The sequence below is a fragment of the Balaenoptera acutorostrata genome, chromosome 7, assembly GCF_949987535.1.
Source record: "Balaenoptera acutorostrata chromosome 7, mBalAcu1.1, whole genome shotgun sequence".
NCBI lineage: Eukaryota > Metazoa > Chordata > Mammalia > Artiodactyla > Balaenopteridae > Balaenoptera > Balaenoptera acutorostrata.
This window is the reverse complement of record NC_080070.1, coordinates 16,838,275-16,865,214: the sequence shown is the minus strand read 5'-3', so window position 1 is coordinate 16,865,214 and position 26,940 is coordinate 16,838,275. Positions and strand designations below refer to the sequence as shown.

General features: G+C 41.3%; 1 protein-coding gene across 3 annotated transcripts in view; it reads right to left on the bottom strand.

Annotated features, from left to right (window-relative positions):
• Positions 1-1,499: 1,499 nt before the first annotated feature.
• Positions 1,500-26,940, bottom strand: part of DGKI (diacylglycerol kinase iota) — a 473,650-nt gene continuing 448,209 nt past the window's right edge. For 2 of the 3 annotated variants that reach the window (XM_057550578.1, XM_057550580.1), the window contains 4 exons: positions 24,670-24,790; positions 10,912-10,948; positions 9,168-9,267; positions 1,500-5,129 (listed from right to left, as the gene is read on the bottom strand). In XM_057550578.1, the coding sequence (XP_057406561.1) occupies positions 5,013-5,129; positions 9,168-9,267; positions 10,912-10,948; positions 24,670-24,790 (375 nt within the window). In that variant the 3' untranslated portion in view covers positions 1,500-5,012. Of the gene's footprint in view, positions 5,130-9,167; positions 9,268-10,911; positions 10,949-24,669; positions 24,791-26,940 lie in introns of those variants that run through there. The other variant, XM_057550579.1, reaches the window with a different exon arrangement.

Here is a 26,940-nt window from a genome sequence, read left to right as displayed (position 1 = left end):
TGCTTAGTTCCTATTTTTAGGTTTCTTATTAAACTGTGGGGAGGTGGTCTACAATCCACAGACAGCCAGTAGGGGTATAACATGCATATAACCCAGTCACCCAGGTGACGTCATGGAGCACACTGTTTACATTGCTGGGTGTGGAAGCAGCTGCTACGATTGTGTACTTTTGTGGTGTGACTACGACAGAAATTTGCTATATCTATCTGGGAGATTACTTCTCAGAATAAGGCCTATTGTAAATATACAAGATGATCAAGGTCAGTGGAAGTCTATTTCTCCTTCAGGAAAAAGGGATACTTGTCGCAGAGAGTAATTTCATTTTGATCTATTTTGAGCAGAACATCTGGGGGAGACGGGCAACTGTATTTCAGAATCATTGAAGGTAGTGGCAGAAAGGCCAGGAGCAGGACTATTGCCATGGCCAGACAATCAGAGGGACTAGCTATGGGGTGATGACCAGGACACAGAAAAGGGGTGGAGCCAAAGTCAGTCTGAGAGGCTGGGCAGAGAAAAAACCATAGGACTTATAAAAATCAGCTGAATATGGCATTTAGAGAATAAGAAAGTTGAGATATTCAGAGATGGTTCTACTAAGACCTGGGCAGAAGCTATTTTATACTAAATAAATGTTAATTAGAAAACTCTCTAATGGATGTTCTACTTTTTCCCCCTAAAATGAAAATAATCCATTTAAGTAGAGCAATTAGTAGTTTTATTGGATGGTTATGACAAGCCAGTTTAACAACCATCTATTTTATTTTTAAAGAGCATAATCGAATAAAATATCATGCTGTTCTCAGTGATTTCATTAGCTACTCCTACTAGAAGGAAGCCTAGCTACTCGGACCGCACCCATATCCAAGTGACTACGACTTTTCATGGTAGCTTACCAGAATTAGATATCATTAGGCAGCCTACTGAGTGAATCCTGTAACTCAGCCTTGTAAAGGGGTATAAGCATCACAGAGGAAGAAACTCTCCACTTGAGGTCCACAAATAGCATAAACAAGTCTCTGGGCTCAGGTAGGTTTCATGCTTCATGGAAGGTAACAAAAACAATTACGAGACCTCTTGGCCATAGATTTTATGACACAGGCAAGAGCAAATGCCATGTGCAATTGAAGTGCTCCAGTCATAGAACTAAGCTTAGTAATAGTAAAAATAACAAAGAATGAAAAATTTCTATGACCTTATCTTTGCCTGTTGGTGTTAACTACACAGGCACAGATGACTAGCATGCTTCTAAAATGTTTTTTTAAACCTATGCAATATATGTGTGTATAGGACATAAACACATATATGTATACAAATAAATGCATTCTTATATGTGTATTGGGGCTTGTATATGCACAGAGTATTTCTGACATAACATACAAGCAACAATGTTTATCAGTATTCCCGCTGTTTATCTCTGGGGGGGGGGGGGCGGGACAGAGGACACGACACCAGCAGAGAGGAACGGCTTGACTTTGCATGTGATACTCTTCTGTGGTATTAGAACTTCTTACAAAAAGCACGTTCTACTTTTATAATTTAAAAATCTAAGCAGTTAAAATAAAATTGACATGTAAAAAAATAAAACTGCTGCGCCCACATTTTCTAAGACATGGATATTGTGAGGAGTCTAGTCAATAAATTCCAGAAATCCTTTAGGCAAAGAAACTGTTACTAGGTCTAAATGAAAACTACCTACTTGTTGAGTATCTCTCAATGCAAACGGATCTGCCTACGCACTAAGGCCAGCTAGGACGGAAGGATGGGGAACAACGGGTAACGTGAGGCTTTCCAGCAGCTGTCACTAGTTTAATGGTTGTGTACTTGCCAGCTAAATTCTCTGTTTCAGAAATTGCATTCATTTTAGGTCATAACCTCTATAGAGGTAACCAAAACTCTCCAAGTGAAATTCCTGGCTGTGGTGTTTATTTCATTCTTGGCTTCTGTTCTTTATCAAGTCCTTGAATGTGATAAAGCAGAGCTCAACTGGGTTCTTTTTCATTAAATGTGTAATACTGGCATATAAGGCTTCACAAATGACTACCTTTAAGGTTATATAATGTTGGCTTTTAATAACTCTCCATTTCTCATGCCTCTATAAGTCTAATCTAAAAATGGAATCCCAGAGCAGACAGTGCCACGACAGGAAAGGCTCTTCTGAGCCAAACACAGAGGAATGGCAGCTAAGCTAGCTACTCTTGGCAGTACCATCTCAGTTGGTTTTGTAGACAATTGTATTTCTATAGGTATATAGTTTTATGTCTTTTGAAGTAATGTGGATTTTCAGACCAGGGCCAGACTATTGCTTCTGTACTTCCAGATGGCCCATTAGAGGGGCCACTACCTACCTTAAGCTGCGTTGGAAACTCCTGAGCACATGTTCTTTGCTCTTTCTAAAGCCCAGGACTGTCACATGCAGTGGCCAATTTTTTTAAAAAGCTACAGGAGGTAGATTTAATGTTGAAGCCATTAAATAGGTCACTGTTCTGATCATTTTTCATGCTTTTTTTTTTTTTTTTTTGTAAAACCTAAGTTCTCTGGGTGTTTGCTTTTTCAGAGATATTTGCCTTGGTCCTATGTCATTCCCCATCAATAACGTAGGACATTGTCTTTCTTTTTCTGCTTTGGAACAATTTCCAAATGCACCAGGACCCCTACAGTAGTCACTACCTCATCTATTTCCATATCAAGGATTTACGTGTGACTTCAGTTGGAGCTATTTGAATTGGCCCATAGCCACCTGTACCCTCAATTTTCTCTGGGCCGCTTTGAGGCATCACAGAGAAACATGAGATGGTAGTTGCTGAAAGCAGAGTCCTTCATCCCAGCAATGGCAGCTGCTAACTGGCTGCATAGCCAAATGCTTCGCTCAGTCTAGGGAATGGAAGGCACCATTCAAAGCCAGATTCCAGTCTGCCATAAGGATTATATTTCTGTCATCACAACATCTCCTTGACAGTCCCACCAACTGGAAAACTCCCAGCAGAAGCCCAGTGATCAAATTCTCCTGGAGCTTTTTTTTTCTCCTAGCTTCTGGAAATAATCTACTCCAGTCCCTTTTGCCCTCACCAGAAAACCCAAAACATAGTTCCATTTCTAAGACTGATGTATGGAAATAGATTACTCACAACCAACCCATTCTCCCACAGCTGGAAATAATGCCAACAATTTGATTTTGAAACAACTAAGGACAGACTTAGTCCCCATCCACTGAGAGGCTTTTCCAAACTAATACCTTATATATCATCTTTGTACTTTCAAAATGATACGTGACCAAAAGTGGTTCAGATAAGCAAGGCATCACCACTGGAGCTTTAAATTAAATGTAGAGAGACAGTCATTTATGTTTACATGCAGAAACACTAGGGAAACACTTTATGTCTAAGAACTAAATGGAAGAAAGCTCAGAAGACATCAGTTTAGTTTAAAGCAAAAAGGTCACCCACTTTCACTTTTGCCTTCTACCCAAGTCAAGTAGATCTTTTCAGTGAAAGAAGACTTTTTCTCCTGATACTTTAGTTATCATAGAGTCCTTAATAGAGGTGCCTGTAAGTACCAATGATCCGTGGCAGGATTAGAAGCTGTAATTCTACTGCCAGCAAGATGTTCCTGGCTAGACTCCCACAGTAGTCTGCACTAAGAACATTCTGGTAGGGGAAACAGAAAAAAGAATATATTTGACCAACCTGTACATGAAAAATGGGGCTGTAGTGCTATCAGGTATGACCTTGGAACCTGACAAGTAGTAGGTGAGGCAGCCATCAGAAAGATCCAGGCATCTCGGAAATCTGGCAGTGGAACTCATAAAACGAGGCTTTGTCCCTGGGACAAGGCTTACTTGGGGTAATGAAAACCAAAACCTTAGAAGGAAAACCTAAAATGGGCCCCCTCTCACCACTGTACCTGAATCTTTTAGCCTCTGTGCAACATTCCAGCGACTGTTTTCTTGCTTAAGTGAGTTACTTTGACATATGTTGCTACTTTTGCTTTTGCTGTTTTATTTCCAGTCGATTAGCCTGCTTTCTATTATGTCAAAAAAGCCTAAAAGTAAACGCTGTCGTAGTGCGCCATTTCCTGTAACCACAGTTCCCACACATGGTTTTCTGCTCTGCAATTTCAGCAGCACTTAAAATTGAGTGGTTCTGCAAACCAGCTGTGGGCCTTTGTTGAAGCCATTGCTCATCTCCATTGCAGCAAAAGGCAAAGATGGCTACATGTAGGCAGTACGGAGCTGGACCAACAGCCCAAGCTGAACCGGTCCTCCGTGGCTATCGGCAACAGCCCTGCCACCTGGGCTGACCCCTGGGTCCCCTCTCTGAGGTACCTCTGAGCCCAGACAACTCCCATGCCACCTTGCCACACCTCAGAGATATTGCACACAAGCTGACATTATCTTTGTGGCACTCCCCAGCTCCTGTATAACGAAAAGGGATTAAGGAGGGAGAGGAGACATGCAAAAGGTCACTAAGTCGTCTCGGTATATTTAGTCTTGGAAATGGAAGCGGTCTGACAGTTATATTTTTGTGGGACAGCCAGAGGGTTTGAAAAGACCTTCAGAGTCTTCTGGTCTCCAAAGGCTGAATGTAAAGAGAACAGATTGTATCATATTTTTTAAATTGATGGGTCATTACAGTGGAATTGTGTGGTACAGGGGAAAGGTGAACGCATAGGGGGCGGAGGGAGCAGTGCCATTTATACAAACATCCTTGAATCTTTAAAATAAATTATACAGGTGAACACAGAAGTTCATGCTACTTGCTGGAAGCAATAAGGATCGAATTTTGTGGAATCTGTATTCCACAAATCTCCAGGTATCCTGCCTCGTCCTCAGTGGGCTATCATGTTCTGTTGTACATCTTGGTAGCCCTTAAAACTGGTGGCATGGTCTCGGATAGATTCTTGCAGGAGAGAGACAGATTTATGGATTCCATCAGCTTCTTCCAGGGGAGCTGCCCAATCACCAGGAGGGCACAGGTGATATGCTCATTCAGATTCTCTCAGCCTGTCTACCAGGGTCAAACAGCAGTTTCCAGGTCCTCATGGCCAATGATCTTATAGTTCTGGCGGCTTTCTAGGTAGGCTGCCAAATCCGGGTCCCCGGCCTGCTGTGCTCTCTCTTGAGGTGTCTTACCCTGTACGTAACAGTGAAAAGGAAAGAGACACAAACACTTGGGATAAGATTTTTAAAAAAAAAATCATAGAAACAGAGCTACTCAAAGATGACTTGCTAAAAAGGATCTTTCCATGTTTGTTTGCTGTTTTAGAATTGATGAGACACTTTCAGATCTATTATTTGATAGATGCATCTCATCAAACATGTGAGATCCGCAAGTTCAAGAGAGACGATCACTTTTCAGAGGTGGGGTTCCCTCAAAGGAACCAGCGGCTCACAGAGTAACTAGGTACCCAGCAGCGAACTGCGTGGCACAGTGAGTTTGGGAACCCAGATCCTTTCCAGAAGGGGGACAGAAATCACTGAACAGAAAAGCAGGGAAACGGGCATTCTGATTTCTAGTTTGGAACTCTTCCCGTTATACTAAGCCCTGGGAAGTAACAAGCAGAAACAAAGAGGAAGGGATGGTCAGAAACAATCTAAAGGGGTTTCTTTGTTGGTTTCAAAGTTTTCAGTTAGGTTCTCCCCATTTAGAACTGTCTTATCTCTCCAAAAAGTAAGTTAATTTCTGACAATAAAAGTGATGAGTGTTGATTAAAGCAAGAGGGATGATATGGGGATATATGTATATGTATAGCTGATTCACTTTCTTATAAAGCAGAAACACACCATTGTAAAGCAATTATACTCCAATAAAGATGTTTAAAAAAAAAAAAATCTTGGGAAAGTAGAAAAGCATAAGAAAATAAAAATCACCAGTAATTCCACTATACTAAGATAACTGCTGTTAACCTTCCATAGAGCAACTATTTTATGTTTTTTTCTATAGCTCTACACATAATTATTTTTATGAAAATAAAACCATACATTGTTTATATACTGTTAGGTAATGTGCTTTTGCACTTAATAATATATCAAACCTTTCTATGTCATGAAATGTTCTTCTGCATCATTTTAAATGATTGTATAACTTTTTGCAGTCTATTATGTTATATGTATATTTATACACACACAATTATTTTTGAAATGAGGCCAATGAACAGCAGTCAGCAGTAAAAGGAGGAAAGGTCTCCATTCTTTTGAATGTCTACAGACATTACTTAACACTCCTTGACGCTTCTAATTTTTGTTCCATGATATCTATTTTAAAATGATATTAAGTTTTTTAAAATTAATTTTCATTGGAGTATAGTTGATTTACAATGTGTTAGTTTCTGCTGTACAACAAAGTGAATCGGTTATACGTATACATATATCCACTCTTTTTTAGATTCTATTCCCATACAGGTTACTACAGAGTACTGAGTAGAATTCCCTGTGCTATACAGTAGGTCCTGATTAGTTATCTATTTTATACATAGTAGTATGTGTATGTCAATCCCAATCTCCCAATTTATCCCTCCCTTTTCTCCTTGGTAACCGTAAGTTTGTTTTTTACATCTGTGACTCTATTTCTGTTTTGTAAATAGGTTCATTTGTACCATTTTTATAGATTCCACATATAAACGATATCATATGATATTTGTCTTTCTGTGTCTGACTTACTTCACTCAGTATGACAAACTCTAGGTCGATCCGTGTCACTGCAAATGGCATTATTTCGTTCTTTTTTATGGCTGAGTAATATTCCAGTGTATATATGTACAAAATGATATTGAGTTCTAAGGAAAGGGTAGAGGCATGATCATTGCACCAAAGTAATTGCTCTATGTATTAAAATGCACACAAGCATTACAAAAATTATCAAACACTTCTCAGCCTCCATCTCATCTATTGCAATGGATGGTATCAAACTCAATTAAGTCTGATCCTAGTAGCCTACAAGGGAATATGGAGTAGAAGATAGAAGGGAAGTAACAATGGCTCTAGACTCTTTCTTTCTAAAATTTTACTTATTTAGTTTAGTTGGGATTTAATATTTAACCATAGCTTCAAGTTCCTATAATAATTTTATTCAACTTGGTTACAGTATTTGTAGATTATCTTGTCTTCAATGTTAATGAGGTTGGGATTCCCAATTTCCAAATATTCAGAGAGATGGACTGGGGTGGGCCTCTGAGTTGATTTTTAAGGAGCCATTCCCTATTAAGAGAAATTCTCAAAATATTGCTTCTCTTCAGAAATTTCCAGAAGAAGAACCAGTCATAATTATCACATTCAGCTTTCACCTAGCAAAAAATTACGGAATGGAAAAATTATAGGATCCCTGAAAAGGATGAAGCTCTATTACTTCATAAGGTAAGATCTATAAAACAAAATGTGGGGTGAAAGGTTATACAATAGCATGTACAATATGACTTTACCTACTTGAAGAAAATGAGAAAAGTAGACATACCCACATGTGGGGAGAAATCATTAAAGTTTTAATGGTATATAGGTCTAGATTGTGGGATTTCTAGTAATTTTTACTTAAAAAATTTTGTTTTGCATTGCTAGAGTTTTCTATGTGAGAATGCACTACATTTATAATAAAAGTAATAACATTTTTTGCATTTTGAGAAGAGCACATCCATATGTAACACACAATAGAAAGGAATCTCAAGGGACATTGAGCCCATTTATTTGATTCAGAAACTTAGAGCCATCTGCTGTGGGGCCGGGTTTCCTGGCCAGTCTTTTATTCGTCCCTCTATTTCATCTTGCTCCTCCCTTCTCTTTTATCACCTGAGTTGAGACCAGTCTCTGTGTGGTAAACAGGCAATGGCCCTGCTGTGTCTGAGCGGCCCCAGCAAGGAAGGCCAAGTCCACCTCGGATCATGGCCTCAGCTGGCCCTACCTCCATGGGTTGTGTTTCTCAATCAGGTTACACATCAAAGCACCTAAGTGCAAATATCATCTGGGAAGAATATCACAGTGAATAATTATCTGCCATTTGGAATCCTACACCCAATTAGCTAACCAGATAGGTAACAGACCAGCTAGGAACCAGGACCCAGCTTAACGAATTTGATAGCCTAGTGCTAACAGAATTAAGGCAGCCAGGGACCTCAGTCAGAGAGCAAGGATCGGGTGGGTCGCAAGGAAAGTGGAGAATCAAGCAATGCACCTGGCTCAGAAAGGAAAGAAAGGTCCACATCAGAGAGAAAGTTATGTCACAATGTACACTGCAGTTGGAGGAAACCCCAGGGTGAAGACTGCATATAAGTAGGTGCTCATCACTTAAATGAATCTAATGGGGCTGAAGTCATCAGTAGGCTTCTAAGTAATTTGTCTATGTTTCTTGACTACATCCACTGACCCCAAACTTAGGTTATTTAGTACCCACTTAATGAAATCCTCATCTATATATTAAAATTCTTCTCTGTAACCTTCTACAGTTAAGTGGCTTGTCCTTTCTTGGAGCCTACCCAGGGTGCTTTAAAACTCTCAGAGCTGACCATGTTCATGACCTCAGATCATCACAGAGAACTCCTCTATGGGGTTGATCTTCTGTATGAACTCTTCTCTCTGCCCATCTCTTTCCCATGGGCTGCAGTTCTCGGTCAACAGCACTAAGCTTCAGCTCCTCCTTTACTCCAGCTTTAACCCTTTCCTTGGGTGCTCTCTGTAAACCGGAACAATTCATGCTGCAGCCCGATCTCCCATCCTGGGAGTGATTGATTGGTCATCACTTCGGCACCCATATATGGGGCCTCATAAAAATCATGGGTTTTAAGCTATTCTAGATTAAGTAGCTGAAGGAGCAATTCCAAAGGGGCTTCTCAGTAGCCAGGCCAATATCTTTTGCACCTGGTCCCGACCCTTCCCCTAGTGCTCTGCACCTCACCCTCTCCACACTTGGCTGCTGGCAGTCAGCAGAAGGAGAAGCCCAAAGTCCAAAGGTCAATGCGTTCAGGGGTCTATAAGTCCCTTAGGCAAGCACACCCCCTCCCTTTGTGCTTATACATTTAAACTGCAGTTTCTCTAAATGAAACACTTCATTTTTTCCTCCTTTTTCCAAAGCCCCAGGCACTTCCATAAGTACAGAAAGGATGCCTTTGCTACGGGCACAAGTGAAGGCAATGGTGCCAGAGATCTTGCCCCGTGGGAGGATGCTTGCACTCACTCATCAAGTTACCTTGGAGTCCGTTTTTCTCAGAGATGCTCCCGCGTCCACCAGAAGCTGGCACACAGCCCGGTTCCGCTGGCAAGCTGCCTTGTGCAGTGCGGTCTCACCCCTAAATCAAAGATGAAATGAGAAAAGGGTTGGAGGCGGGAGTGGGAGTAGGGTAGGGGCAGCAGGGAGGGAAGTGCCCCTCGGCGCTTTCCCTATCTGTGGGTGAGACCACGGCTGCAGGGCATGGCCAGGGGAGGTGGGTGAGGGGGTTCTAAAAGCGCCTTGAGTTAGTCATCGACTAACCCTAATATCTGACTCCAGCCTCTTTTTCAAACAGTGTTGGCTGGTCAAGTAGACCGAGTGATTTTGTTTTAAGCGACTACTGTCTGATTTAAGTAATACCCGATGGCCCTGTGAAACAGACTGATGCGTGTAGATGTGTCTGAACAGTGTGGAGCCGCTCTCTCTGTGTAGACATGTGGGCCGAGCAGGAGCAAGCTAGACGGTGCACACACAGAAGCAGCGATGGAGAACCACAGCCCAGTGCTTGGTAGACCATCTGGCCCTGGGAGGAGAATCTCCTGGGAACTCAACTTCAAAGACCCAGGAGACACCCACTCTGCCCCACCTGCTGATTCCTGGTGAGTGGCAGGAGGGGGACAGTCCCAGAAGATACCTGGGAGGGATGGTAAGACTCTGGGAGGGTTCCGCAACCAGAGCTGGCCCACTGGGCAGCAGGTCAGCCATCAGTATGGGGAACAGCCAAGGCAAAGTGGCAATTTCCCCCACCCCCACAGGCAGTACAGGGAGGAGGACATTCCCATTCTGGGTCTGAAATTGAAAAGGCACTTAATGCCAAGGTGTTTGTTTATGGAAAATCGAATGCAGTCCTTAGAGAGGCAAACTGGGGTGAGTGATAACCTTGCCAATGGGATTTGTGGTACGTGGACAAACTCTACATAGCAATGGACAGTTTCTCCCTTGTCCGTAACTCATGGTTAAATCCTTCCTACTTGTCCTCCTCCATCTCTCCTTAGCCCCTCCCCACACTCCACCCTGCCCATTCTTTATCCCTTTTCAAATTTCACTGAAGTTCTTTAGAGGCTCAACATGGCTTCCAGGGTTAAATGCTTAGCCTTTCTTTGTTTCTATTTGGGGAATAGTAGCTATTTTGCTGCCTGGGAATGAGAAAGTTGAAAACAAACATTATCAGTCTGGCAACCATCCACAGAGCTGGTGACTTTCTCAACCAGGGTTTCTCTTCTGAAGCACAAAACATGGAAATGGTTGGAGGTACTATGTTCTTGGTTCTCCAGTGGTTGTATAACTTGTCCCATTCTAGACTCAGCACAGAGAAATTGTTTCACTATACAAAAAGGATGCCTTAGGGCATTAGGGCTTAATTTTCTTATAAACCTCAGTTGAGGAAGAGTAAATGTGATGGGTAATTAAGAGGTAAGTGCACTAATTTAGACTTCTCTGTAGTTCAAGGTGCATCAAAGCAGAAGTACCTCACTTGAAGGAAGTTCTAAATGATGACCAGCAACAGCTACATGTGCAATCATCATGACAGGTGCCATCTATTTTTATTGTGTAATCTTTGATTTAGAAGATTAGCGCTGCACAGTTATAAATACAACTGAAAGTAGATACTTTTTATCGCTGACATTACAATTATCAATTGTATGCCCTAGAGGCTGCATTCTTTTCCTAGATATGTTCTCAAGAAGATAATCTAGATCACATAATGTAAGGCAACACTCACGTTTCACTGTCTGCCATATCCAATAACTCAGAAGGTCCTAAAGAAGAGGAAAGCAAGATGTCCATCAAAAATAAGTTCAAAAACTAACCATTAACAAAAAATTATAGTCACAGAATTAAAATGCCTTGGGAAGCTGAATGAGTATTTGGTGACAGGGATAATAAGACCACCTCCCCTCCAAAAGAGAAAGGATTCCTCTACCTCCCCCACATCAATCTCTCAATCATCACCAGGCAGTATGTACAGAATGGGAGATAAAAAAGAATGCTATGGCCTCTGCCTTCAAGAATCTTTCAAACAAGTTGAAGGATAGAATAAATGAAAAATAATTAAGTGGCTACCTAGGGGGGAAAGGGAGAATCAGATGGACTTTAAAGACCATTTTTCATTCTCCAGCAGCAGGTTGTTTGGGATGTAATCTTATGTAGTATAGCATGAAAGCTATGAGAGACCGTATTATTAAGTGTCCCTTTCTCTGACATAACACAGCAAATTACACTAAGTCAAGATATTATTCAGTCCAATCTCTTTATTTTAGAAATGGGGTAAAATTCTATTTTTCATGAGATTTCCCTTCCAAAATCTGGAAGAAATGTTATATATAAACATCAAATGATTATAGATGCTTCATCAGGAATTAAAATGTTCTGTGCTTGCACATTCACAATTTCTCATTTGTTCATTAATTTATTCACTCAACCTGCAAACACTGCTTGGAATGCTCACCTTTCCCCCCAACCCTTCACACAATTCCTTACCTGCAGGTATCAGCTGACACACATTTTTTCCACAAAGCCCTCTATCTCCCCACTCCTAATACTGCTTTAAATGTCATGGCTTTGTGTTACCTCACTTTGTGTACTAACCATATTTCCTAAAATGAGGGGGGGGGGTAATAATAATTAATCATCCAAATTGAGACTATCCCTGACAAGTAGGTATATATGATCACCTTACCGATCATGATACTTGTCAAGCCATGTTAAAATCACCTGCTGACTTGCCTCTCTCCACAACTAGACTCTGGAAAAACCTCTTGAAGTTGTGGCCAATGTCTTGTCCACCGTGTCCTTCCTTGGTGACTGGCATGGAGCCTGGTGCCAAGCAGAGGCTTAATGTTTGGTTGAATTAATGAATAAATGTGTTTGGAAGGGTCAAACACAGCTCTAGGTATTGAGCACTGTAAACTTTAGAAGTATGATCCTGGTGATTTGCTCTCCATATGGGTGGATATCATTATCATTGAGCATTTATTTATGTAACTACTTACTACATAATTAATTAGAAGAAAGAAAGTCCTAACCTCATCTTCCCTAACTATGAAAGTCAGTGGTCAGACACTGATGAAAGAAACTGAAGATGACAGAAACAGATGGAAAGATACACCGTGTTCTTGGATTGGAAGAATCAATATTGTTAAAATGACTATACTACCTAAGGCAATCTACAGATTCAATGCAAACCCTATCAAATTACCAATGGCATTTTTCACAGAACTAGAACAAAAATTTTACAGTTTGTATGGAAATAAAAAAGACCCCAAATAGCCAAAGCAATTTTGAGAAAGAAAAACAGAGCTGGAGGAATCAGGCTCCCTGACTTCAGACTATACTACCAAGCTACAGTAATCAAAACAGTTTGGTACTGGCACAAAAACAGACATATAGATCAATGGCACAGGATAGAAAGCCCAGAAATAAACCCATGCACCTATGGTCAATTAATCTACGACAAAGGAGGCAAGAATATACAATGGAGAAAAGACGGTCTCTTCAATAAGAGGTGCTGGGAAAACTGGACAGCTACATGTAAAAGCTTGAAATTAGAACATTCTCTAATACCATATACAAAAATAAACTCAAAGTGGATCAAAGACCTAAATGTAAGAACAGATACTATAAAACTCCTAAAGGGAAACATAGGCAGAACACTCTTTGACATAAATTACAGCAATATCTTTTTGGATCTGTCTCCTAGAGTAATGGAAATAAAAACAAAAACAAATGGGACCTAATTAAACTTAAAAGCTTTTGCACAGCAAAGGAAACCATAAACAAAATGAAAAGACAACCTCCAGAATGGGAGAAAATATTTGCAAACAATGCAACCGACAGGGGATTAATTTCCAAAATATACAAATAACTCATACAGCTCAATATCAAAAAACAACCCAATCAAAAAATGGGCAGAAGGTATAAATAAACATTTCTCCAAAGACAACATACAAATGGCCAAGAAGCACATGAAAAAATGCTCAACATCACTAATTATTTGAAAAATGCAAATCAAAACTACAGTGAGGTATCACCTCACACCAGTCAGAATGGCCATCATTAAAAAGTCTACAAATAACAAATGCTGAAGAGGGTGTGGAGTAAAGGGAACCCTCTTGCACTGTTAGTGGGAATGTAAATTGGTACAGCCACTGTGGAGATCAGTATGGAGCTTCCTTAAAAAACTAAAACTAGAGCTACCATGTGATCCTGCAACCCCACTCCTGGGCATGTATCCAGAGAAAACCATAATTTGAAAAAATACATGCACCCCAATATTGTACTATTTACAATAACCAAGACATGGAAGCAACCTAAATGTCCATCGACAGATGAATGGATAAGGAAGATATGGTACATATATACAATGGAATACTACTCAGCTATACAAAAGGATGAAATAATGCCATTTGCAGCAACATGGATGGACCTAGCGATTAAGTGAAAGACAGAGAAAGACAAATATCATATAATATCACTTATATGTGTAATCTAAAAAAAAAGATACAAATGAACTTATTTATAAAACAGAAACAGACTCACAGATATAGAAAACAAGCTTATGGTTACCAAAGGGGAATGGGGGTGGGAGGGATAAATTAGGAATTTGGGAGTAACCTATACATGCTACTGTATATAAAATAGGTAAACAACAAGGACCTACTGTATAGCACAGGGAACTACACTCAGTATTTTGTAATAACCTATATGGAAAAAGAATCTGAAAAAGAATATACATATATATATGTATGTATAACTGAATCACTTTGCTGTACACCTGAAACTAGCACAGAGTTGTAAATCAACTAAACTTTAATAAAAAATAAAGAGAAAAAAGAAAAAGAAAATATTCTGTGTACTGAACATCCAAAAAAAAGAATGAAATACATCAAAAAAAAAGAATGAAATAATGTCATTTGCAGCAACATGAATGGACGTAGAGATTATTATACTAAGTGAAGTAAGTCAGACAGAGAAAGACAAACATCATATGATATCGCTTATACATGGAATCTAAAAAAAAAAAAAGATGCAAATGAACTTATTTACAAAACAGAAATAGATCCACAGACATAGAAAACAAACTTATGGTTACCAAAGGGGAAAGGGGGCAGGGAGGGATAAATTAGGAGTTTGGTATTAACATATATATACTACTATATATAAAAGAGATAACCAACAAGGACCTACTATATAGCACAAGGAACTCTACTCAATATTTTGTAATATTGAAAAAGAACATATATATATAGATATATATCTGAATCACTGTGCTGTATACCTAAAACTAACACAATATTGTAAATCAACTATACTTCAATTTAAAAAAAGAAGTCATTGGTCAAGGAGAAAGGGGACTTTCACAATCCTCCTGGTCATCCAGGAGCTAAATCACCAACTTCACCTCCTCTCTTTCCCATCTACCAGTCATCAAGGCTGGGTGAATCTTCTCTTGCAATGTCTGTCCTATTTGTTGCTCCTACTTGTACTATTTGACAAATAAGCTTCCTAAAAGGTCTCTGTCGGGAACATATTAGCATGCAGGACTGTTACTAAGAAAACATAAAAAAGATCTTGCAACATACAGATTTCCAGGTTTTAAATTCATCATATGTCCTGTGTCTCCCCAGGTATTTCAACACTGAAGTTCACAGTCTTTCACTTGGAACTACCCTTCCTCAATTTGTTCTCAAGGCTCCATTTTTTTTGCACAAGCTAAACTGGTAGCTGCACAATCACCCAAATATTTCTCAGGCTCTCCCAGCTCTGAGAGCTTGCTCTCTCCACTCTTGCTACCCAGAGAGGGATTTTCTACCCACACACCTAAGTCTTACACATTCTTTAAAGACCAGTCTGTGACAAGGTCCTCTGAAAAGGCCACCTTTAACACACGGAATCAACCTGTCTTCTCTTTGACAGAAGGAATCAATCAACAGAAGAACTCTCATAATACTTATTGGAGTCTACCCTTGTACTATGTATTTGCTTTTCAAATGTATGCCTTATCTCCTTAAATAAATTATTCTACATCTTTTAAATGTAAGAATACTTGGATTATTTTTCATATCCTTCTAGCATGTTCCCTATTTTACAGGTTCAACGAGGATTCAATTCATTCATTTTTGTTCCTCAGTCCTGTGATTCTAAGGAAACATTAATGATAATCCACCCCCTCCCCGCCCTGTACCCCCTGAAGTGCCAAGCAGTCCAGCGCAGTGATTAAGAGTGAGGGTCTGGAGCTGAACCTCCTTGGTTTCAAATCCCAGCTGTATCTTCCACTCACTAGATCTTGGGCAGGTTCATTTTATTTCTCAGCCCCTTGATTGTCACACATGTAAATCAGGGTTAATAATAATATTTATCTCGCAGGTTTGTTATGAGGTTTCATAAGTTAATACAAAAAAATGTGCTTAAAACAGTAGCTGGGACACTGCATGAAATGCCTAAAGTTTAGGTATAATTAAGTGTCCTACTCTCTGACATAACACAGCAGGTTACACTAAGTCAAGATACTGGAATATCAATGAGGGAAGGAGATATAAAAGGGCGCCTTGGCTCCCGCTTACATTTGAAGTAGGTGTTGACTCCAACTCTGTGTCCTGAGAACCAGTCCTCCAGGCCTATTCAATCGCTGATGAGGCATACTCTACAAGGTCAGGAGCAAGAAGGCTTACAGTGCCCAATGGTCCCTTTAGAAAGCGCCTTCAGCAAAGCCATTCATTTTGAAAGGAATTCCATGAACACGAGCAGCCCGGCCTCACCAGTGTCTGTTCCCATTGTTACTGATAATTGTGTAACTGAGCAGGACCATCCTGGGACAGATCCCTCCTCCCATGTCCTCTGCTGTAACTCCTCTCTGGAGTACCTAGACAATAGTATCTGATGCACACTTCCTGAGTTGTTTTACAGATGCTAAAACCATCACCAAATAGAAAAAGTTAACTACTTGTTGATCATGAGCCCCCAGACCTACTGGCACCTAAGGATTGATAATGTTAACCCCTGGGACACTGCCCTGTTACCTCACCATCAACCAATCAGAGAATTGTGCATAAGCTGATCCCATACCCTGTAATGCCCCTCCCTTGCCTTGCCTTTAAAAGTACTTTGCTGAAACCCTTTGACGAGTCCAGGGTTTTGGGGCACGAGCCACCTGTTCTCCTTGCTTGGCCCTGCAATAAGCCTTTCTCTGCTCCAAACTCCAATGTTTCGGTTTGTTTGGCCTCACTGTGCGTCGGGCACACACGAACGTGTGTTTGGTAACAACTGCACAAATTTTTAGGCAACAGGGGCCTTGTCTCAGTTCCTCCTTTCCTCAGCACTGTCACTTGGTGCTCTCAGAGCTGCACCCACAGTGGGTCCATGGACTCTGGGGTCCACGCCTCCATGCAGTGAGTGGATGCTGAAGCAGTTTCATCTGCGCTAAAATGGCAAGGATTTGACACTCTGAAAGTGGGACAAGGAAGAGAAAGAAGCTTGTTCCTCAACTTTCTGACAAGAATCACTATAAATGAAGCCAACCCAGAAGGATTCCAGAGCTGGTCATCTAATCTGCAGAGTCAGGCACGCCTGGAGCTGTTTATTGTCTCCCCCTCCCCCTTTAATCCTCTGCAGCTGACAGAGATGAGAAAAAGAGCTGCTGATACTAAAACAAGATCCTTTTGCTCTTAATATCCAAAGAAACTTCAGTTAAAGGTTTCAGGAACAGCTCTGGAAAGATGGACTTAATTAACTGATAGCAAGAAGGGGCTGCAGAAGAGAAAAGGATAGGAGGAGTGACTGCCAGGTGCAGCCTGAGACAAAGCTGTGGTTTCCCTCCCTATCTGGGTCTTCAGTGACCTATAGGGAGCTACTCTTACTAGTACAGCATGCTGTCTAATAGTGTACTGTGTGGGTTAGTAGCATTGGTGTAAGATTTGGAGGTGGAGGCATAGCCAGAGAAATAAAAACAATCAACAAAGACCATAAAAATTTTCCCTTGAAAGAAAAATACATGTGAAAAAATAGCAACTATGGTTTTTGGAAAAGTTAATTTTAGTCTCACTCATAAGGGAGAGAACAGGAGAAAGAGAAAACATAAAGATGATGGAATTCCTTCAGTATATACCAATGGGGAACATTTGGGTTTGGGCTGAGTTTGTATTTCATGAATACATATATCCTGATTGTGGATACCATGCATTTCCCCTAAGGAGTTTGAAGGAATGCCATTAAATTGTCAGCAGCGAATTCCCGATTGTTCCCTGAATATAAAGGGAAGTCTTGGCTCTCTGTCCTTCCCAGGATTTACTAAAATATCCACACTCCATTCCATAGCTAACCTGCACCAGAAGATGACGGTTGAATCTCTACTGAGGGGATATGGGTACAAATTTCTCCATGAAATTTTCATAAGATGATCATTGCCCTTCTGCAGCCCTGTACCAGTTGTCACTAGAACGCTGCATATGATACTCATTTCAAACTACCCTGTGCTGTGGTTGTTTATCCATGTTTCATTTCCCTCGCTGGGCTTTAGGAATATGGAAGGCAGAAACCAATCTCATATTATGGATGAGTTTTGGCAAGTCACCTAACTTTACTACCCTTCAGTTTTTACCACCTGTCAAATAGAGATAAGAGAACTTACCTTGTAGGATTGTTGTAAGAATTAAATGTATGAATACATGTAAAGCATTCAGAACAGTAAAGATGAGCAGTGATTATTACTATAACATTTTTCTTCAAAAGTGCGTGGGACTGGGCTTCCCTGGTGGCGCAGTGGATAAGAATCTGCCTGCCAATGCAGGGGACACAGGTTCGATCCCTGGTCTGGGAAGATCCCACATGCCGCGGAGCAACTAAGCCTGTGCGCCACAACTACTGAGCCTGTGCTCTAGAGCCCATGAGCCACAACTACTGAAGCCCGCATGCCTAGAGCCTGTGCTCCGCAACAAGAGAAGCCACCGCCATGAGAAGCCCGCGCACCGCAATGAAGAGTAGCCCCCGCTCTCCACAACTAGAGAAAGCCCGCACGCAGCAACGAAGACCCAATGCAGCCAAAAATAAATAAAAATTAAAAAAAAAAAAGTGCATGGGACAGAATTTTTGAATGAATGAATGAATGAATGAATGAAACATTTAAAACTCCACTTGGGCCCTGGCCAATATAGTTTTTCTCAGAGAGAGATCCATAAATGGAACATGGATTCAAAAAAAAGCTATGCTATATGAGAAATGGTCTGAAAAATAAGGGAAAGAAAAATACATTGTGGGGAATACACATCAGTATTCCCTGGTGAAGGCCAGGGAAGCTTTTCTTGCTCCGAAAAGAAGCGAAACTTCACAAACCTCCCAACATGAAAAAGTGAGCAGCGTGGTAAGTAGTCAAACCTTCCAAATGTCAAGTTTGCTGGCCAGTCAGTGCTCATCCCATAGGTTCTTCCACTGAACTGATGCAATTTTATCATCCATACTGCACTTGTATTATATATGATGTGTCTTTTGTCACATGCATCCTTTAATTTGCTTCCCACACCGAGGCATCCAAATCCCCTTTGCTATTCCTACCAACTCCCCGTGGCCTCTCTCTCTCTCTGGACCTCATTTCCCATTAGTCTCCCTGACGCTGCCAGCAGACCATTCCAAATCCTCCTCTGCCCCGGGACAAAAGCTGCACAGATGTGGGGAGAGCTGGCACTGGGAACTCTTAACAGCACCATCATCCTGTCCCAGCAGGATGGTGGTCGTTTCTCTCGGGGACCAGAGGCAGAAAAAAGGGGGGGGGGTGAAAAAAAGAAAAGAAAGACTGAAGGCAGAAAAAGAGGGAAGACAAAATAAGCCATTGAAATCAGAAAGGAAATGCATGAGTGAGATTTCTATCAGGAAACACAGTAGGGGGCAGAGGGGTGGGAGCTGGGAGAATAAAAACAAAAGAGCAAAATGTGCCGGGGTTGGGGGGGGGTGGTAAAAGACTAAAACACCATAAAAGTGTCTCGGAGGGGTAACACTAGGGAGGAGGGAGTGGGCAAAAGTATGGCTGAAAGGAGTTGAAAAGCAGGAACCGCCGGGGGGTGGGGCGGGGGTCTCTCAGCTGGAATCCCTCCCACATCCTCCTCTCTCCGCCCTGTCCCTGTGGAATTCTTAAGCTCTCTCTCTCTCCTCCGTTCTCTTTTCAACCCTCCCAATGCCCAAATTCCAGTTCTTCATAAAGGAAAGCAGCATGTCGTGTATTTGAGAGAAGAAGTCCCAAAGAAGATGCGGGAAGAGAAAAATTCAAGCCTCCTGTGGCTTTTCAGAAATAACCACAGGTCCCGTGCCCCCCAGCCCCTCAGCCTGGATTTCAAAGAGCTCTGAGAAGAGAACTTCGTTGCTGAATGTGGTGTCTGGGAGAATGACTAATCTCTCAGGACTCCCGTTCCGAGGGCGGCGTCCTGATTGTGGACCCCACTGCTCAGCGTCAATAAACGGTGAAGGAGCGGGCAAAGCAGAGGGGAGAGAGGGGCTCCCTGGAGTAAGGACGCAGAAAGCAATCAAGCCGTATCAGTCATGAGCCTTGAAAAAGGCCGACTGATTTCTTAGGACCCTTGTCATTAAAGGCAGCTTTACAGGCAGGTCTTTGAACAGTTTTTAGGATTTATATAATAAGAAGACAAAAAATGTAAAAAACTAAAACTTCAAGAGGTTTGCAGCAACTGAGATTATTAGGAGGGGCATCTCTTGATCTTTGGCACAGTGGAAAAGTTGTATTCATTTATCTTTTTATTTACATGATTTCAAACTGATCAGACCCACCCACTCTGCAAACCTAATGCTAATTTACAAACAACGATGCCAGTCTGGTAGTAATCCCTGAATCCCAGCCTCACAGAGGCATCTTCGCAAAGGATATTTTCCATCAGATCAGGGGAATTTCAGAGTCATCATCATTATTAAATTAGGCAAGACTATTCACTGAGCAGAGATCACATTAAGAAGATGATTACAGAGAAAGGGTCATGTTTTCTGTGTACGTGTCCCCGACTTCAAGAACATGATAATGTAAAAGAGTTTCTGTAATTGAAATGAGATGATAGTTCTGCAAAGATACTTTCCAATTCTAAATGCACAGTTTTATAAAATTATATCAGCAACTGAAGATATTAAAACAAATGACAACAGAAATGGTTGAGCCAAAGTGCTTAGCTCTTAAGGAACATGGAGAATTAGGCTGACAACGTCAAAAGATTTTACATCCATGTTCCTGAATAACTAGAGATAATGAGGTTGATGTTAAGAATGAAATTGACCATGCCTATCAGGTTGATAAATACTAATTTTAGTAAAAATCAACTGCAATTCAGTTTCTATTATTTGACTGTAGTACTAAAAGGTTAAAAATTGCCACCCATCAATATACAGTGATCCTTGGAATGTAGATCATAGTAAAATTTTATTTTCAAACAGAAGAGACGGATTTTGCTTCATGATCTCCAGTCTTTCCCCCCATGTATCTACTGGCCAATTGGAGACCCTGGTGAGGCAGACACAGTGACCATGAGAACTGTTTGCCTGTGAGTGAAGTTGAGGTGATTACAAAAATCTCAAGTGTTTTCTCATTAGTATAAATATTAAACCAACTAATTTACAAAAGCTAACCAAAAAAATTAGAAAAATAAGCTTCCCCCTACCCCAAGTTACTAACAAATTCCTTGTGTCCTTCAGTTTTGACACAGGGAGCTGTATCACATTATTCACTCTTTGCAAAAGACACCTGGGATCGAAAAGAAACTAGTTTAGTATTGGAATGTCAGGCTTTGATCAGAGCACTAAGAGATTTGCCAGCTGGATTTCATGCCAGAAAAAGTGTGTGTGTACTGATCTATGGCTGAGGTTAGAAACTCCAAGTCTTATGAGCTTGAGTTACAGGGGCTTTTAAAGACCGTCTTAAGGGAGTAGAAAGAGAAGTTGGGGGGTGTGTGAAAATCCATGGTGTTAGAGCAATATCATCTCAGGCCTCATCATTCAAGTCCCTGGGGAGACCCAGCTGAGAAGAGGATTTTTGGTTTTGTTTTTAGTGTAATTATGTCCCAAATATTGCATGGGACATACTTAATCCTTTAAAAAAAAAAGTTATTGTTGTCTTGTATTTTTATTTGCTAAATCTTGCAGCCTTGGCTTAGGACCCTGAACCAAAGGAAAATATAAAAGCAGAGCTCCAGGGAATTCCAAGTGAGTCAGTAGTTCAGGATATTGAGAAGGGAGGGTCATCATTTTCAACGGAAGAAGACAGAGTAAGGTGGGGGGGGGGGGTAGATTAAATATGGCCATTAATTATAAAGTAGAGGGGTCTATTACCCCACCCCTTGAGTTGGGGCTGGCTCTGTGACTTGTTTTAGCTGGCAGAATGCCACAGAGATGAGGCAGACTTCCCCAGCCTGGCCTCAGAATGTCTGGAAGCGTCCATCCTCACCCTCCAGGAACCCGAGGACCATCATGCTATGCAGAAGCCTGGGGTGAAGGTCCAGGTGTAGAGAAAGGCTCAGGTGTCCCAACCATCTCAGTTGAGAGCCCCGAACATGTGAGGGTCCATCTTAAATACAGACTCAGTCAAAACGGCAGCTCCCTGCAGCCTCATAGGTAAGACCAAGTGAGATACCAGCAGATCACTGATGCAGAGCGGATCGCAGAACCAGAGAAGGGAATGCTTGTTCTTCAGGAGAGGGAGAGAGGGGAGGAGAGAGAATTCCTAAGTTGCCTCATCACTCAAATAGACAGCCAGTGTCTCACCTAACTCTAGAGGAGTGCTATGTGGGTGCTGAGCAGCAGTGGTATGTGGGTATGCAGGCAGACACTCAATCTCATCGGGTAAAGGGCAAACTAGGAGGGAAGGGTTGAGAATGATCAAGATAACAGCCACCAGGAGTACTTGAACCTGAGCTAGAGGCAAACAAAGTGACAGCATATATCTAAAGTTCACCTGAACTTTGTACAGTGGAAATCCTGAGATCTTTTCTATTAAGAGAAAAGTAACCATGGAAGCTTTGTGACCTTTATGCACTGTGGGAAGCATGCAGTCTTAGCCAGAGGTAACTCCTGGAGGAGACAGTATGTCTCTCACAAAAAGCAAAGCCCTTACCTTGGAATACACTCCTTTTCCCAGGCCTGAGGAATGTAAAAGAGATTAGCTAAGCTATCTCAAGCCAGGAGACCTCAGGGAACTGAGAGTCCTGGTTGTTCCCTATGGCTGGGGGCTGTGTGTGAGCCTGGTTAAGGGAAGATAACGTTCAAGGATAGTTGTTGTAAACTTGTTGACGTCCGTGGTAGTGACTGAACTGAGACGATAAGGAATTCCATGGGATTATTGTCTAATAATAAGTTCCTCTTCTGTCTATATAAGATTCAGTAAATTCTAAATAAAGTGCCTAGCAACCATCAGTTGTCTTGGTCCTTCTGACCCCATACTCGCGGTGCTATTCAGTCCCTTACCCCTCTCCGTCGGGACCTGGAAGACCCCCTGCGGTGGCTGGACCATCGCAATGCACTGTCTATGGGGCTGGGTTCTAATATTTGGTTCTGCCTGTCACAAGCTTTTGGAAGAGTCACTATAAGAAAGAGGAAACACCTATGATGTGTGTTGTTGGGGGCGGGGGGTGGGAGAGGCAAGCAGAATTGATGCTACCAATGCTTCTCGAAAGTCTTGCCTAAAGAGGAATGCTTTAATTGCTGGGGGCAGAATGGTCAGGGGAGTAGGAGGCAGAATACGCACACCCCAGACACAGCACCGGAAATATATCTAGGCTTTCCCGGCAGACAGGCTTGGGATTATCCAGCCTAGCCTACCAGGGGGAAGGAAAGCCTCTAATGACGACCATCCTACTTTAACTCCCTTTCCTCTTCCTAAACCACTCTCTCCGCCATAATTCAGGCCCAGGGTTCAAGCAAACTCTCCATGGTGAGAAGGTACTGAAGACAAAGCAAGGTGAGTCTAACATGACTGACAGTCTAATACTTACCTTACAAGGTCCTTGTAAAGATTAAGTGATAGGATGTGCTCAGTATAAGCACATGGCATATAACCTGTGCTTGAGAAATGGTAGCTATGTTATCTATTTGTGGCTTTACAATAGGACTTAAGGCATCTACATACAACTGCTTTAAATTTAATGATGCATATGCTTATATATATTTTTTAGCCTGCAATTGCTTGATAACACTGACTGTATTTTGTTTTTGTGTGTGTGCTGGTTCTGTAACAGGTAGTTCCTGTGAAGTACTCCACAAATATTTGATGAATGAATGAATGAATGGAATAAGACATGTTTGCTGAATTGCATAAAAAGAGGAATAAAAAGGAATGTGAATCAGACATAGAAAACAAACTTATGGTTACCAAAGGGGGAAGGGCAGGGGAGGGATAAATTGGGAGTTTGGGATTAACAGATACACACTACTGTACATAAAATAGATAAACAATAAGGACCTGCTGTATAGCACAGGGAACTATACTCAATATCTTGTAATAACCTATAACAGAAAAGAATCTGAAAAAGACTACATATATGTTTATATGTATAAATGAATCACTTTGCTGTACACCTGAAACTAACACATTGTAAATCAACTATACTTCAATTTAAAAAAAGGGAATGTGAATGTGTACTAATATGCTTACTATTTACAACCTAAATATGATACAATGAGGGTAGGCCACAGGCTCAGTGCTAGGGCTCGCAGAAAATCTTCCAGGATCTCTGTGTACCTGTATCTAGCAGAGCTAGAGACCCCTCAAAAACAGCCAAGCCAGGGAGATATTTCCCCCTTCTTTCCTATTTTTCAGTCCTAGAAACACTATAAATGTGGGAAGCTGAAAGTATGGTCCACATTTGATATTCCTCTCATGTGTTTGTGCCTCTAAAGGGCTATCAGAGGTACATGCTAAAGTACATGATGTAACACCAAATTACAAACCCAGTTAGGACACTGTCCAGGAGGTGAACATGGCCGGCCACAGAGGACACGAGAGTACCAGATGTTTTCAAAGAGAATAAAGTGTGACTTGAGTTGAAAAGATGAATGAGACTCAAACAGAAAAAAAAAAGGGGGGGGGGGACTAGAAAGATGGAAAAAAAATATGCTCATTACTCCTCAGAATGATCAGCTATAAATATGGATTAGGTACCTGGTCCCAACTAGTTAGCTTCCCAAAACATAAAAGCTCTTCCCAACACAGTAAATTAGCATGCTATGCCAAGGCCACATTTGGTTTGTCTTCTAGTTTTTAATTAATCAGCCCCCAAATACCCTGCAAAGGCCTTGAAATGAAAATTATTTCTGTTAATGGCTTGGTTAAGATGACCTACATGTGTAAGGGATCTGGAATCCCAGCTCCCTCAAATAAGCAAGGAGAGTCAGCTAAAGTTGGAGAATATTTCCACCATTCTGAGGACAGCCTGGATGAAAGTCAACTCAGAAAACTCAGTCTATTTCATAGATAAATGATTCTTGGTTCGCTGTGCCTACTCACCGTGGTCAAGGATATATTTCACAATCTCCCCGTTGCCGGTTTTAGCTGCGTAGTGAAGGAGTGAACAGTGGTCTGGTCCCTGAATTAGCAGGCTGCCTCCATTTTTATAGCTTTCTATTAGCTGAAAAAGAGACATAGGAAAAGCAGCTCAGGCACAGTCCAGAACAAGGGAAACAGCTAACCGGTGATAAAATAAAACTAATGTAACAAACCACAAATGTCTCCATCCTCAGAGTACACAGAGAAAAGTCAAAGAGATGAAGTAACCATTCCTGGGTTGTGTTATCACTCAAATAGATGGCCAGTGTCTCAGCTAACTCCAGAGAGGGTATGTGGGTACTGAACAGCCTAAGGAAATGGAAACATGCTAAATTACTTGTTCCTTTTCTGTTTTTTGTCTTTAACTTTTCTGGGCACTGGTCTCTGTCTCAAGGGAGTAAAGGGTGGAGAGGAGAATAAAAGATTCCCCATGTTGGCTCAGCATTCTCTTGAGTGAAAGAACAATTAAGTCTATAGGCAGGAATAGCTTGATGTCTGGTAGCTAAGCTCCTTCCCCATCCTTCAGTTTTTTCTCCAATCTCTAATGAGCCTAGCTACCGAGTACAGAAGCTGCTTCCCATTTTCCAGCATGCGCTCACAACGCATATGCACACGGCAGACACACGCACACCCATGTATGTCTCCTTCCTTCATCCAGATCTGCAGCCCAGCCTGCATGCCTTCTGTTAACTGCCCAACATATAACCAACAAGGCTTGAGATGATCCATGGGATAAGAACCAGAAGGGTTCAGAGAATGTAGTAGTAGAAACCTAAAAGACTTCAAACATGAGAACAGCCCGGAAAAATCAGATATTGCAGCCTGGGAATTAGGTGGCTAAATGAGGACACAGTCTAAGTTTGTGAAATACTGAACATTATAGAAAGTGTAACTGGATCTCCGTTCTCTAAACTGCAGTATATCAGAACAAGAAGAGCCTTTCTGGAGCTTCTAAAAGGTAGTTTTAGGATAAATAAGAATCAAATAACTCAGCAGGATATAAGCAAAAGGAATGTGTCTTCCACCAAGAAGTTAGATGGTACAGCATTATAAAAAATCCAACAACTCACAGGGTTAAAGAGAGTAAACTCACAGTTCACGCGTTCACTCAAATAAAATCATAGAACCGCCATGTGCCAGATGCCAATGAAACAAAGATGAATACAACTCGGCCACTGGCCTCCAAGACCTTGCCGTCTGTGGGGGAGACAGATGTGTAAAGAATTGCAGAGGGACGGGGAAGAACATGAGGAGGGTAGCACAGGGCACTAGTAGGGGATGGAAAAAAGTCAGGAAAGACTTCCTGGGAAATTGATCAAAAAGGAGTCGTTGAATGGAAGTAAGGAATATATGGGGTTTTCATGCCTAAACTGTGAAGCAAAGGAACAGGAAGAAGTAGCTAATTGTCTTCCACAAAAATCTAAGAGAATCCTGTTCTGTTCAACTGTCTTGTCTCACAATGACACTTCCATTCTTTGTGGGCAGATCCACAGAGGATTTGGGCTCAACAGAATAGCAGAGACCCAATCCATCAGCTGCCCTGCTTCTGCCTTTCTGTGGTGCTTATAGACACTGTGAATGTTAAGTTAGTCCACGGGCATTTTATGCAACCCAGTGTATAGGAGCTACTCATGACAACCTTCACACTGGGATGATCCTGGGTTTTCTGTTCTCGGCTCACTGGTGCACTGCCACCCCCCGCTCCCCACCCAACCTCTCTCTCTCTCTCTATCGCTCTGCATCCCTTACACGCACACACACACACACCACACAGTTTAATATTTAATATTTATTGTACTTTCTACATGGGATAGAAAAATGAAAGAAGATAGAGAAGAAAAAAGGAAAGGGGGAAAAAGTACTTGGGAAGGAAAAGAAAAAAAAAAAGAAAGAAAAGAACGAAAGAGAAAAACCCTAAGCCTTTATATTTTACCTCTCAGTAAATAAGGTGTTATTAAGTCATTTCTTAGTCATTTAGGAAATAATTACAACAGAGAATGAAATAAGACAACCAGCTGAATATACTGATTTCCCATCTCTCAAATAATTCTCTACTAAGTACCAAAAAAAAGTGTGGTAATACACCCAGGGACCTGGAAAATCTGTTGCCTAGACTAAAAGTATATACCAAATAAAATGAAAAGGTTTCAAATGTACAACAGTTTGCAAAATTTTCTGGTTTAGAAGCTCTGCAAGGGCAGGAATCAGGTCTTAACTCACGCCTCTCTTTCC